This window comes from Periplaneta americana, chromosome 2 (genome assembly GCF_040183065.1).
Source record: "Periplaneta americana isolate PAMFEO1 chromosome 2, P.americana_PAMFEO1_priV1, whole genome shotgun sequence".
NCBI lineage: Eukaryota > Metazoa > Arthropoda > Insecta > Blattodea > Blattidae > Periplaneta > Periplaneta americana.
The window spans coordinates 134,711,345-134,726,072 of record NC_091118.1 but is presented as its reverse complement, the minus strand read 5'-3'; the positions used below and the strand labels follow the sequence as shown (position 1 = coordinate 134,726,072).

Here is a 14,728-nt window from a genome sequence, read left to right as displayed (position 1 = left end):
CCCGACACTCCTGGCGATCTGGTGTGCCACTTTCATAATTGGCACCGTGAAGCCAAATCCCAACTCTTGCATTTGTATAATACGAGGATGGATGGGTAAGTAACGCACAATAATTTTTTTCTGCGTTGGTATAGCGGCTGGGATGTTGACATTTCACCGAGATATAGTTTGAAGCTTTCACTACAGACACAATTTGTTTTGCATGTGCAGTTCTAGCGAGAGAAACGTGTGCGTGAACTACGCAACAAAGATGGCGCGCATGTTACTATCGTCAACTTGTGAAGAGCAGCGAAGTGTTGTGCGATTTTTGTGGGCTAAAAAATATTACCCGAGTGAAATTCACAGGGATATGTGTGGCTGTACGAGGAAAACTGTATGGACTGTAGCAATATCTCCAGGTGGTATGCATTCGTCTCAGACAACCGTGAGAGCCTTTGTGATTCGCCATGTTCCGGGCGGCCCGTAACAACTCAACTGCAACCCAACTGAATGTCACAGGTATTGAAGGGACAATTTTGAACGACCGGTGGATCCAACTGCGAACCTTATCTCAGCATTTCAACATTTCATACGGTGTGGTGTACGATATCGTGCATGACACATTGAAATTTCATAAAGTTAGTACCCGCTGGGTGCCTAAAAACCTGACAGACGACCACAAGGGCCGCGAATGATGACATGCTTGGACCACTTAATGCGCTACGCTGCAGAAGGGCATGACTTTTTGGAAGCAATTGTCACTGGTGATGAGTTATAGGCGTACCACTACACGCCCGAAACAAAACAGGCCTCTATGGAGTGGAAACACGTGACTAACCCCGTAACATTAAAGCTGACGATGTCAAACTTCTTCATGACAATGCTCGCCCCCATGTTGCGGCTTCTGTTCGTGAGAAAATCAACACATCCAGCATCCACCATACAGTTCAGATCTTGCACTGTTAGACTTTCATCTGTTTGGTCCCACGAAGAAATTCCTGGTCGACATCGCTTTGCGACCGATGCAGAAGTGCAATCAACTCTGCGCAGATGGCTATACTCCAACCGAACGGACGTCTATGAACAGGGTATACTGAAACTGGTACCACGTTGAGAGAAATGTGTTGAGAAATTGGCGCCTATGTAAAAAAATAGATGAAAGATATGAGTTCATTTGGGTATTTTTTTCTTTTTGTTTACCTATTAAACGTTTTTCCTAATTATTGTGCTTTATTTTCCGATCCACCCTCGTATAATTAATAAACAGCTATACTTCCAGATCAGACGTAAGAGCAAAAAACCTTCCTAATTTAGGAGTCTGATAATTCCATTACTAGGGCCTATTTTTTTTTAAGCTTTAGTCTGTAGCTAGATACTTCCTGCTCCCTCACCATTTTGGTGGCTGCAATAAGTTGACTGCACCGTATTTCCTGTATTTAATTTTCTCTTTTCCTATATTAGACCTAAAATCAAAATAGGGTAGGTAATTTCGTGATAGGCACTAAATTAATAAAAAAGAGATAGAATTGAAGTACGTTTTATGGATAATAATTTTCTTCAAATAAGTTTTTCTGGCAAAGGTACAGAAACCTTGCTATGAGCAGAAATAATGAGGCCGCCATCACTTTCACGAGAAGAAAGCTAAGCAATCGCATCTATTTCCTAAGCTTTAATTGACGCCATTAACATCAGTAATATAATCTAAATATATGTATAGTTAGAGGAACTCAAGTACTACAGTATAGTACAGTATAGTACTTTAAATATGTGGTCAGTAATCACTGCAACACTACAAATAGTTAAAAAAAACTACCGACATTCTTAAGAATATACGCAGCGCAAAATACAACTTTCTGTCATGGCCAGCACAAACAAAGATGGAATCAGTCATGTTTTGCTATCCGTGAAACAATGCAGTATTACTAGCAGACGCCTAGAACTATTTTCTACAGTAGGCATGTTCTTGAAAGCTTTTGCAAAAATTATCACGAATATACCTATATCATGAAAATACCTTTCCTTTCCTTACCCTATTTTCCAAATGAGGCATATAAATTATCAAATTGAAATCAAATATAAAAGTTTTGTTGTGAAAACTATAATTCAAAATCCATGTTTCTTGTACAAAATACATTCTAATTCCCCGCACTGTATATTAAAAAAATTCCGAACAGTACAACGTAACGTTCTCAGATACGGTTTTGCTTTCACCCATTTGTTCCTTTCCTTACCCTATTTTCCAAATGAGGCATATAAATTATCAAATTGAAATCAAATATAAAAGTTTTGTTGTGAAAACTATAATTCAAAATCCATGTTTCTTGTACAAAATACATTCTAATTCCCCGCACTGTATATTAAAAAAATTCCGGACAGTACAACGTAACGTTCTCAGATACGGTTTTGCTTTCACCCATTTGTTCCTTTCCTTACCCTATTTTCCAAATGAGGCATATAAATTATCAAATTGAAATCAAATATAAAAGTTTTGTTGTGAAAACTATAATTCAAAATCCATGTTTCTTATACAAAATACGTTCTAATTCCCCGCACTGTATATTAAAAATACAGGACAGTACAACGTAACGTTCTGAGATACGGTTTTGCTTTCATCCATGTGTTGGCATCATCCTGAAATGAAACAAAAATTGGATTATAAATTTACAATGTCTCCAGGCAACAAAATCTGACGTGGTAAACAAAATTTCATTAACTATTTCGCACAAGTGGGAATTTTTAATACTAGCAGGAAAAGTAGGCCTATGCTACTGAAATAATCATTAGAATTCAAACCTTAAGTAAACTGTGTAGTTGATAACTGAATATTGTTCAGCACAACAGAAACAATCTACACTATCTTGGAACTAAGAAAATTGCGGTTAAATTTCAATTGCAATAAAAAATAACCAGTTGTCTTAAAATTAGCTGTCATATCAGTCATAGGCCTACATATAAAATTAGTTCGATTCTGCAGAGAAAAACTGTTTTAAAATTTAGATTGAGTGTGAAGTTCTACAGTTAGCTTAAATTTTTAACTTCGTAGATTTGTTTCTGAAGAACTGCAATGATACTTTATCTATGTAAGTTCATCTGTGTGCACATTATGAAAGTGTATGCAGTTAACAAAATAGATATTTCTTAATCATGACTTGAGAAGCAGGTAAGTAGACTATTTAATCACATGGCCTTGTTATTTTATTACCAATTTGAAAGAACTCCGCATCTTACTGGGATTATTTGCTATTCTGTAACTTACACCCTTGCATCTGGTCGAGATTTCTCTTGATCCATTCTCGTCTTTTATTCTAAGCTTTGATCTCCATATTGGAGACTTTAATAAAATAGCAGGCCTATATTTTATATTGGCAATGCTACATTTATATCTGAAAATCTTTATACATAAATACATGCATATACGCACGTAATTTCATGAATATATTTATCATGTATGTGATGGAATGTTATGAATGTAACGTAACATAATGAAATATAATGTATACATGGCACAGTTGTGCAAATCGTTCATAAATACGTGATTCAAAATGTGTGCGTGTGCGTATCATACGTGTATAAGCAAGTATGTATCATATGTATTGTATTGTGTGTATGTATTTATGGTATGTGTGTTATCTATGTAGGCATGTGTGTGCGTGTGCGTCTCATAATTGCATATGGCTCGTATCGAAGACGATATACAGGTACTATATTACCGAAGATTTCGTGATGTTAACGTTCCAAGTTGTCTAGCGATTCATGATTTTGTGATTAAATTCCGGACGAAAGAAAGTGTTTCGGATAAATACAGAGAGAGGAAAGTTTAGGTGACACTGGACATCGTTTCGAAAATACCCTAAAAATCTAGTCGTCGTCCTTCTCAGGAAATGGATGTCTTAAGAGTTACAAATGTATAGTGATAATCCTGTAACTAGATATAGATTTTGGGAGTGGATTTTAAACGAAGTGGATGGAAAAAATTGATCCTAATCTTCGTATGTTTCCGCACAAGGCTTGGTTTCATGACCAAGAATATGTAAATACCCATAACAACGTATATTGGAGCTCTTTCATAAAGAACTTCTCAAAGGCCTCATTTAATATTAAAATAGACCTGTTACTAAATCTACGTATTACTCTGTGAAGAGATTTATTAAATCTACATACTTAGACGTCAACAAACAAAATTTGATAACACAATCCCAAGGGAAAAAATGGAACTCTCTGCATCAAAATCCACAGTTAATTCCCGATTTACCACGAAAATCGTCTGTAGCTGCATTTAGATTGGCAACAGGCCATGAATGCATAGAATTGGAAAATATCAGTCCCCTAACTGCCCATTGTGGAACTCAAACCAAGAAATGGATTCGGAACACCTCAAAATCTGTGCTTCATTGGCTGGTCATGATAATATCTTTGAAAAATATTGGAGTGCAAGAGGTCAAATGACTTTATTGTCAAACGTCTGGCATTAGAAAACAACAACATATTAAAATAGAAGTATGGTGAATTATGGTTGATAAGAGAACAATATGCTCCCATTTTATTAAAAGAAACTATTAGTACCGAGAGGTTTGTGAAAATGGTTTTGATGAGTATCCGAAGAGGAAGTGTGTGATTTTTACCTATTCATAACAGGATTCTGCGATAGAACGTACGGTCATACAATGTTTGAGGAATTAATTGTCAGTTAGAATGTGTGACCCTCTCGATCCCCTACTGTAACTCTGCCCTACAATACAGCAAACTACCAGATAATGATACCATAGTTGACATCCCTGGCATGGAATACTAATACATCACAAGAAATACTGAAGACAAAAGTTTAGTTGCGGATATGAGCGGGGTTCAGCAGAGATGGTGTTGTGAAATTTCGAAATCAGCATGTGTGGGCTGATGAAAATCCCCATGCAGTTGAAGAAACAAGGCATCAGCACCGATTCTGAATCAACGTATGGGCAGGCATTCTTGGTGATAGATTAATAGGGCTATACGTGCTACCGCAGAGATTATCTGGGACTCGTTATCAGGACTTTCTTATTAATGTATTAACAACAAACTTCAGGGTGTGTGTTTCCTTACTCCAAGGGCAGAGAAATGCATTGCCATGAATGGACGTGACATGAGCATCTCTTATGAACAAGTGTTCAGATATCAGAAAGTATGTTTTGTAGGACCCATGTTTATTAGACATTTTCTTGTTTTGATGCATACTAACACCTCTTAAAATATTAGATACTTTTTAACACCATGTATACTATAAATTTTCACCATCTCCTTATAGTGCTTCAAATTCCTTGTCCTGTTTATTAAGGTAAAAGCCCGGTTTTGGATATGTGCCCAGTTGTAGATATTTTCTGCCTAGACACGTCCATTTTAAATATTTTTTCCAACAGACTCTTGAGATCTCTGCATAACCTAAGAAGACAGAGTTTGTATGAAATGCAGAATGTAGACAGCTGTTATAAATGTATCCTTTGTATAAAAAAAATCGTCACATGTCACGCCTATTAAAAAAAGTCAGTTGTTGTACCTTTATGACTCCGATTATTTATTAAATTTGTGTCAGAAACACGGGGTTATATTGCCAATTATTTTTTTCAAATATTTAATAATCTCAATTATCGAATTTCGGGCACCCGTGTCCAGTTTTGGATAATATTGCGATTTTTTTCGACAAATTATTTAAAAACACACTTTAATTCTTAAAGTTTCATTATTTGCTGACAAACGATGTTGACCTTTTAAGAAGTGATCTGCACAACAAAGAAAATGTTGTAAGCTTATTAAAAACCAATGTATATTCATTGAAAAAAATCCTATCCAAAATTGGGTTTTTACCTCATAATTAATCATATTTTAAAATTGTTAGTTTGAAGATTGTCGAGCACTAATAAAACGTTCTCTCCGAACCCAGCGTGCGGGAGCCGCGTGACAGTGAAGTTTCCGCTAATTGATACGGAAATAATCGCCCAGTATTACTGCTCTTTTCACGCTCCCGAAGATTTCATCAAACTTTTTCAATTGTCCTATACATTAGTGCATTAAAATACGTTATTAATTTATTAGGATACTTATTACTATTGACTTTTAAACATATGCCATCATTTTGATCTGCAAGTCCACTCGTACTCTGAGATCATGCTCTCGCGAGAAAGTTTGAATCCAGAATGGACTGAAGTTCTTCCCGAGATTTTCTTCAACTACAAGGCGAATGTGAGCTAAACTCTTAGCGAATCTTCGCGCTTAATCCACCAAAATATTATCTCCCTGTTTGCCAATTCTATTGACTCCAGATACCACGCAGTTGATAGCGATAATTCAGTGTCGTTAAATAACTTACTTACAAATGGCTTTTAAGGAACCCGCCGATTCATTGCCGCCTTCACATAAGCCCGCCATTGGTCCGTATTCTGTGCAAGATTAATCCAGTCTCTATCATCATATCCCACCTCCCTCAAATCCATTTTAATATCCTCCCATCTACGTTTCGGCCTCCCGAAAGATCTTTTTCCCTCCGGCCTCCCAACCGACACTTTATATGCATTTCTGGATTCGCCCATACGTGCTACATGCCCTGCCCATCTCAAACGTCTGGATTTAATGTTCCTAATTATGTCGGGTGAAGAATACAATGCGTGCAGTCCATTCCGAGGCTTATTGTGAGGTTTCGTAACAAGGTGTTTTTTACGGTGATGGATTGTCAGCCCTTCACCCAACCCCCAAGCTGGAGGACTACTCCTTATCGGTTGTCCACGACTGCTTATTTAATATATTCGCAGCTACCCTCCATATCTGGAGGCCGTCTCCTCTATCCGCAACCTGAGGACGCGCCATGCCGTGGTGATAGGGACCCACAATACATGGTGTCGTTAAATAACTAATAACTTAATCAATAAAAATCAGTATTAATCACAAGGAATTATATTATATGGACATACTTATTTCTCTGGAGGAATGAACGCTTCTTTTCTTTATCTGGCCACGTAGAGAGACTAGGGTTTTCTCAATGCTTCTGGTAGCAGATCTGTCTACTTCACTGTAGAATATAGATTCAAATTCTTCGTGTTCCATTAGAAACTTCACCAGTTTCTTTGCATACATTCTGAAAGAGATGCAAGTTCCTGTGTAATGTTTCCTACAAAATAAAGTAGTTGTTTACTTAAATAACTTAATAGTTTTTCAGTGATATATGTGTCAAAAGAGTGTAATCAAGAATGAAGGAGAAAAAATTTTTAATATTGTCAGAGACTCGCTAGTGGGGCATTCCACAGTAAATTGAACTTAATATGTGAAAAATAAACATCTCGTCAGATACATTTTCTTTACACTACACAGTGGTCCAGAGACCCCGAAAACCTGGCCAAAACCTCAAAATACTAACGTGGTAAAACCTGTCACCGAGTTAAGTCAAGAAGCCGGAGAGAGTTTTTCTCCGTTCCAGTACTCTTTCATCGTATGATGACGCAGAATATCTGCATGGAAATATCATATGTACGTCGGTACATTAAAATAATGTATATGATATGCGTAAATCACTTCGTGATTTAAGACGGCGCTTATTCCGTCGGATCCCGGCCAACTAGTCACTCATAACGAGTGCACCTCAGCACATGTGTGGACTTCAGTCCTACGTTCATAGACATCTATGACGTAGTGCAGAGGGCGGCCACTAGAGGGAACCCAAGAGTTGGAACTTAAACTGAGACGATTCTGTCCGACGTCGGGGTGGGTATCCGGTGTGGCTTAGTGGATAAAGCATCAGCACGTAGAGCTGAAAACCCGGGTTCAAATCCCGGCGCCGGAGAGAGTTTTTCTCCGTTCCATTACTCTTTCATCGTATGATGACGCAGAATATCTGCATGGAAATATCATATGTACTTCGGTACATTAAAATAATATACAAGAATTCAATTTCCTGGGGTGTTATAAACTACCTGGAGAGTCACGAAATTATCAGTCCTTAGTCCGTCAGAAACCTCAGAAGTGAAAAGTCATTCGAGCGCCACAATTATAGGTGTCTTTCAAGTTAGCAACTGCGATGTTTCAAGACTCAAACATTTGTTTATATGCCCTGAATGGTTTCAACTTAAATTTACTGTTCTATAAATTATTACACGGAAGTAGGTTGTGGCCAAATATTTAATGTAATTTAGTTATTTATATTAGAGATTTAATTTGACTGCCACCCTATGCCGCTCCGGTTTCTCTTTCCAAAAGTAGTTCAGTTTCTCCTTTTTTAGAATTAGTAAACAAGACTTGCTCTTTTTTGCTCGTTTTTGTAAAAATAAATTATTCCCGAGGCCTCGTCATCGAGTACGCAGTTTACTTACTACAGTTCTTCGTATCTTTTACAGACATGTCCTATAAAACGACAAGAAAAAAGCTGCTATAAATTCTCTGGGCGAAAGAAGACAGAACTGCCCAAAAAATGGCTCATGGGCACTCTACAATTCCTCCGAAAAATAATGTTTAATATTGCAAATGTCACATCCCTAACATATTGAATACAATAGAATTCCCTTAGAACTGTCATTCGCTTTGTAGACCCGTGTTGTAATGATCTACGCTACTTAAGCTGGTAGTTTGGCATAATAGCTAACAAGCAGACATGCTGATGGGGGCAGATAAAAAAGTTAAATGTTTTTTCTTCCACCATGTTAATAAAGTCAAAAGAAATGCTTATATAAATTTTGGCACTCGACCGCAATTACTCGACCGATGCTGTTCAGAAAATGATATTCCCTGGATTTTCCCTGGGGCCGTTTTTTTAGAAAACAAAGCATAATTACATGGAAAGATTTATTGAAACAGATACTGTAATATTGTTGCGGTATGTGCCAACATATCCCCCCACTGGAATTGAGACATTTGTCATACCATGGGATCAATTTTTGTATCCTTGTGTCGTAGAAGTTTGCCGCCTGGGATCGGAACCAGCGTTTGACAGCCGTCTGCATCTCTCTGTTAATCCCATGATATGACAGATGTCTCACTTCCGGTGGGGAACATGTTGAAAAATAGCTGAACAATTGCTGTGACTATTTCAATAAATTTTTCCAGTGAATTTGTGTTTTCTTTCTGTTAACGGCCCAGAGCGAACTTATTTTTTACGGCCCTCGTAATTGCGGTCGAGTGGCCAAAATTTGTGTAAGCACTTCTTTTGACATTATTAACACGGTGAAAGAAAAAAATATAGCTTTTTTATCTGCACCCATCAGAATGTTTGCTTGTAAGTTGTTTTCTTGTTCTATCAGTTTTATTATTATTTTACTCTTCAGAAGCTCTGATGTATGTAGAATAATTCGATGGTATTCGGGTAAAGGGAGCTAAGTCATTTTTTGTGCAAATTGAGTTTTGTTCCCCAAGGGAATACACATGTTAAATTCTACATATAGATTTGCAAAAAACGAAAGAATACTAGCATTTAAGTTTTATTTGCGTATAAAATTATTTTCAATAAGGGTCCGATGTTTAATTTTCTTGTAATTCAAAACTCATTTTTATGACTTATCTCCCTTTAATCAAACAACATAGAATTGATCCTCTGTTCTATTTTATGACAAAATATTTCAGACTCTTAAACAAAATATAGCAAATTTAAATGATTTATACAGAGTGTTAAAAAAGTATCCAATATTTTAGGAGGTGCTAGTACGTATCAAAACAAGAAAAAAATGTCTAATAAACATGGATCCCACAACATATTTTCTGAGATCTGAACACTTGTTCCTAGGAGGTGCTCAATGTGACGTCCATTTATGGCAGTTCCTCTGCCCTTCGACGTAAGGGATCACGCACTCTTTGAAAGTGACCTGGTTGTTCTTGAATAACTAAAAGTCTAGGGGATTTAGTTTTGGGGAACGAGCAGGCCAAGGTGTGGGGCCTCCTCAATCAATCCAGAGGTCCTGAAATGTCAGCGTCAGGTGTTCACGCTCATTGCGGAGAAAATGTGCTGGTGTGCCATCTTACATGAACCACATCTGTAATCTTTGCTGATATGGCACATACCCCAGCAAGGTAGGCAATACGTTAATAAGAAAGGCCTGCTAACGAACCCCAGTCAGTCTCTGTGGTAGAACGTATGACCCTTAATCTATCGCCAAAAACGCCTGCCCATACGTTGATTGAGAATCGGTGCTGATGCCTTGTTTCTTCAAGTGCATGGGAATTTTCATCAGCCCAAACATGGTGATTACGAAAATTCACAACACCAACTCTGCTGAACCTCGCTCACATCTGCAACCAAACTTTTCTTTTCAGTATTCCTTGCGACGTATCATTATTCCATGGCAGGGGTGTCAACTACGGTATGATTATCTGGTAGTCTTCTGTACTGTAGAGCAGAAAAATGCATTGCCATAAATGGACTTACACATTGAGCACCTCCTATGAACAAGTGGTCAGATGTCAGAAAGTATGTGTTGTAGGACCCATGTTTATTAGACATTTTTTCCTTGTTTTGATGCATACTATCACCTCCCAAAATATTGGATACTTTTTTAACACTCTGTATGTTACCTTGTGAACTAGGGCTTGGACGAGACGAGCATGCGCAATATTATGTATATGGAACATAAAACTGTCGGCTGCCCATTCCTTTTGCCGCGAAGTTACGTACATATCAGTAATTTAAGTTCAGTTTTAAATATGTTTATGGAAACTATAATTTTCTAGTATAAGTAGCGTATGAAAGATAAATCTGATAAAAATGCTAGGGAAGTGATCTGTTACATTTTAACTAATTTGTATTTTTACCTTGTTTCTAGATTACCATCTGCAAGGAACTTGGCAGCAGTAGAAAGAACTCGTCGTCGAATCTCTTTGTTCGCCGTAGGACTCAGTATTGTTTCCGAACCTGATATTATTACAACACATGTAAGTAGCCTTGCTGCGGCAGTTCTCACTAATGGATTTTTATGGCTGTAAATTACAAAACAAAGTAATATTATTATAATTACATCTGATTTAATAATTAAATTATTATGTTAATTGGAACTGGAAAGTATCGGTAATCATTATTAGGGATCGTATTCTGCCCCATAGCGTACGGAGATAAGGTTAGTATTGTTCACAGACTATAGGCCTATTGGCGTGACGTCATGTTGGCCCTATACAACTCGATCCGAAACATCGTGGATATGGATGTAACACTGTAAGAAACATGCCCCCCGAAAACACCTCTATTAAATGATTATATTCCGATATACTGTCCCACGGTCAAGCTATAACGAGGGTAGGAGGTAAATGATGTCCCCCTTGACCCCGTTATATGGGATTCTATGGTTTTGCTTTGCCTAGCAAGGAAACAGTTCTCTCTCCGCCTATGTTCACAGGGACTACAGTTCCACTTTGTGATCCACATGGTCCTTCATCAGGGTGCGAACTAAGATTTCTGAGGTGGGGGATAGAATCCTAGACAGAGAATACTACACATAAAATAATAATAATAATAATAATAATAATAATAATAATAATAATAATAATATTATTATTATTATTATTATTATTATTATTATTATTATTATTATTGTTATTGTTATTATTGCTTATGATCTTATTTTACTGGCAACATCTGAAGATGATTTGCAATGGTCAGTACATAATTTAAATTTAATAGCTCAAAAATATTCAATGGAAATATCCATTAACAAAACAAAAATAATGGTCTTTTGTGGTAAATACCCAATACCAAGCAAAATTTGTTTAAATAATATAATTTTGGAAAGAGTTAATGAGTTTAATTATTTAGGATATAAACATTCTTTTGTTGAAAATTTGGATTTATCAGAGAAAATTGTAAAATTCAACAAATCAATGGGCATCATTAACAGAGTTTTAAAACCTTCATTAGTACAAAAATCAACTCGTACTCGTCTTTATCAAATAATAGCTCGACCAGTCTTATGTTATGGGAGTGAAGCGTGGACTATAAGGTCAAAAGATGAAAGCAGACTAACAGCTTGCGAGATGAGATTCATGCACCGAACAGCTGGTTACACTAAATGGGATCGAAAGAAAAATGAAGATATCCTTCAAGAACTTAATGTGTCATCAATACTGGGCTATATCTCCCGATATCAGGGAGGAACATATCTCAAGAATGGTTTCATCCAGGATCCCTATGATGAAGTTTGTCCAAATGGGAAACGGTCACTTGGTCGACCCATGAAAAGACGGCAATAAAATCGCTTTTTCAGACTGTAACAGTTCTTTTGGGACTAGTACTTGACAGGATGATGATGATGATTATTATTATTATTATTATTATTATTATTATTATTATTATTATTGCTGTTGACATTACTGTAATGAATGTTATGTTTTATTTAACGACGCTCGCAACTGCAGAGGTTATATCAGCGTCGCCGGATGTTACGGAATTTTGTCCCTCAGGAGTTCTTTCACATGCCAGTAAATCTACTGACATGAGCCTGTCGCATTTAAGCACACTTAAATGCCATCGACCTGGCCCGGGATCGAACCCGCAACCTTGGGGATAGAAGGCCAGCGCTATACCAACTCGCCAACCTGGTCGACTTACTGTGATGAAATGTAAACACTGCAAGTAAGAATAATAATAATAAAGTAATGATAATTATATTTTGTGAGGGTGATAGAAGTTATCCTGGCAGGGATGTTAATATGAATTTAAGAGAGGGGGATAACTTTCCAACTTCCCTCCATTAATTCGCACCCTGCTCTTCATTCGTTCAAAACAGACGGTTTTTTTTCCGTATATTCACATTATTTTGTTCGTTAAAACACCATTCGACAACTAATATGAACTAAGTCAAATTGGCGGGAACTCACCTAGCGCCCTTATCTACAAGTGCTCTGGTAGAATGATAAGGAGGGATATACATGACCATGGAGTCTAAAGCTTCATTCGAGTCTTGTCTGATGAATCTGTTCATATCCGCAGTTCTTAGGAGAAGACTGGATACAACTTCATCAAATTCCTGATGGCAAAGAAAATATTAATGTTATTAAAACGTATTAAAATATAGTTGATTCATTCTTCATAATTCAATCGCATATAAACTGACATTACGTTTATCCAATAGACTTAGAGCTTAGAGCGTACATAAACTGACTAGAAAGTCTGTTTTCCATGCTGGAGAGTAACAGGAGTTCGTAGTAATGAAAACTGAGTTTAGGCAGGTTTCATTGGGATATTAATTTAGACTTCCTCTGACATCATTCTATTTCTCCATAATTCATCATGACTTTTACCGCCTCCATTCGTACGTTGAAGAAAGCTAAACAGAATTACTGCATCTCATAATATAGCCTAACTACAGAATATACTGTATAACAGTGACGGAAAGTAAACTTGTAGGCAGTAGCAGCTGATCGTAATGTGGCCAAATTACGACAGGGCCAGGATTGACCGCATAAATTACTTGATATGTTTTACGTAATTTACGTCGCGTATAGCAACTAATTTTACATGATTTTCTATGCGACGTAATAAATTATTTTCATGAAAGTGAATTAATAAGTTGGATACTCTATGTGCTTGAAGACGCTGTTTTGCTGTGTTTATAATTATAGAGTCAAAAAATGTAACAAAACTTAGATCTTTCTCAGTTTTTATTCTCAAATTTTGTAGGAAAATGGCTAAGTTAGTCATGGTGTAAGTTACTTGCTATGCAAATGTCTTCCTGCGTTCAACATGTCGTCTTCAACTTTTATTTTTAGTACAGGATCTTACTAACTTCAAAATCATTGATTGTAGATGATTGAGCGCTTCAGAACTACTGTGAACTGAATGAAGTTTATTTAACCTATGCCTTACCATCCTTCTAAATTGCTAGACTATCAGATTGCAATATGATCGTAAACAATTTAAAAGCGTGTAGTAAAAGCCACAGGTGCCGCCTCTGAGAAAGTGTCCACAAAGAGTTCTCAGAAGAACAATAAATTTGGTGTTTTCTATTTTAATATTGGCCGCTGTGAAAAGAGGGACTTCTTGGGTAGAGAATAAAGCAAAATAAAGTCGACATTACGCACAAAGATAGGCCTACACCCATTACCACAGTAATATAAGGATTTTGGCAAAAAAAAATATATAAAGACGAAAGATGCTAGTGGGAACCGTGGGGAACACAATTACAAGTGCACACGATGAAAACCGTCAACAGCCTTAGATTACTAGTAAACTCTGGCATCTGTATCGGCGCGGCGAGTAGCTAAGCAACGTGTGAAAAAAAACTATGTAGTGTTGGCGTATCGTTTCAAAGGATAGAAAAAATGAAAACTTTATATGTATGAAGGGCTTGTAGACTGGAAAATCGAGTAATAATTATAACACATTGTTTATTTAATGTATTACAGCAAGTTTAGGATGGATGGTAACCTCTGCACCAAAACTTAAGAGATGATTCTACATGTTAAATATAACAAAACATTTATTACTCTTTTCCTCCGATGAAGCACTGTTAAGCAGGAAAAAAATAGTCTTTGCCCAATGTTTCCAGCGCTCTATTGCAATAATGGCCCGAAAGAAATGGCTAATTGCGAATTAGCAGATAAGCAAAAATAATCTGAACAGTTAACGTTTTGAATCTCTTTTTTGCAAATTAAACCGTTTAATCATGAATTTATATTGAATAATAGCGAAAGTCGTTAAAATAAATCTTGCAACGCAGCGCACGTCGCGTATACTATTTATTTTTTTACTTGGTTATTTAACGACGCTGTTTCAACTATTAGGTTATTGGAATTGGTGATATTTGGCGAGACGAGG

At 36.8% G+C, this 14,728-nt stretch overlaps 1 protein-coding gene and 1 long non-coding RNA gene across 2 annotated transcripts in view; one reads left to right on the top strand and one right to left on the bottom strand.

The window, feature by feature from the left end:
• Positions 1 to 10,861, top strand: part of LOC138694591 (uncharacterized) — a 210,131-nt gene extending 199,270 nt beyond the window's left edge. The window contains exon 3 of the long non-coding RNA XR_011330980.1: positions 10,746 to 10,861. This is a non-coding gene — a long non-coding RNA (uncharacterized lncRNA). The remainder of the gene's footprint in view (positions 1 to 10,745) is intronic.
• LOC138694589 (TOG array regulator of axonemal microtubules protein 2-like) overlaps positions 1,584 to 14,728 on the bottom strand; it is a 53,806-nt gene continuing 40,661 nt past the window's right edge. The window contains exons 8-11 of the mRNA XM_069818464.1: positions 12,790 to 12,938; positions 10,735 to 10,899; positions 6,918 to 7,081; positions 1,584 to 2,610 (exon numbers count right to left, since the gene is read on the bottom strand). Coding sequence (XP_069674565.1) covers positions 2,606 to 2,610; positions 6,918 to 7,081; positions 10,735 to 10,899; positions 12,790 to 12,938 — 483 coding nt within the window. The 3' untranslated portion in view covers positions 1,584 to 2,605. The remainder of the gene's footprint in view (positions 2,611 to 6,917; positions 7,082 to 10,734; positions 10,900 to 12,789; positions 12,939 to 14,728) is intronic.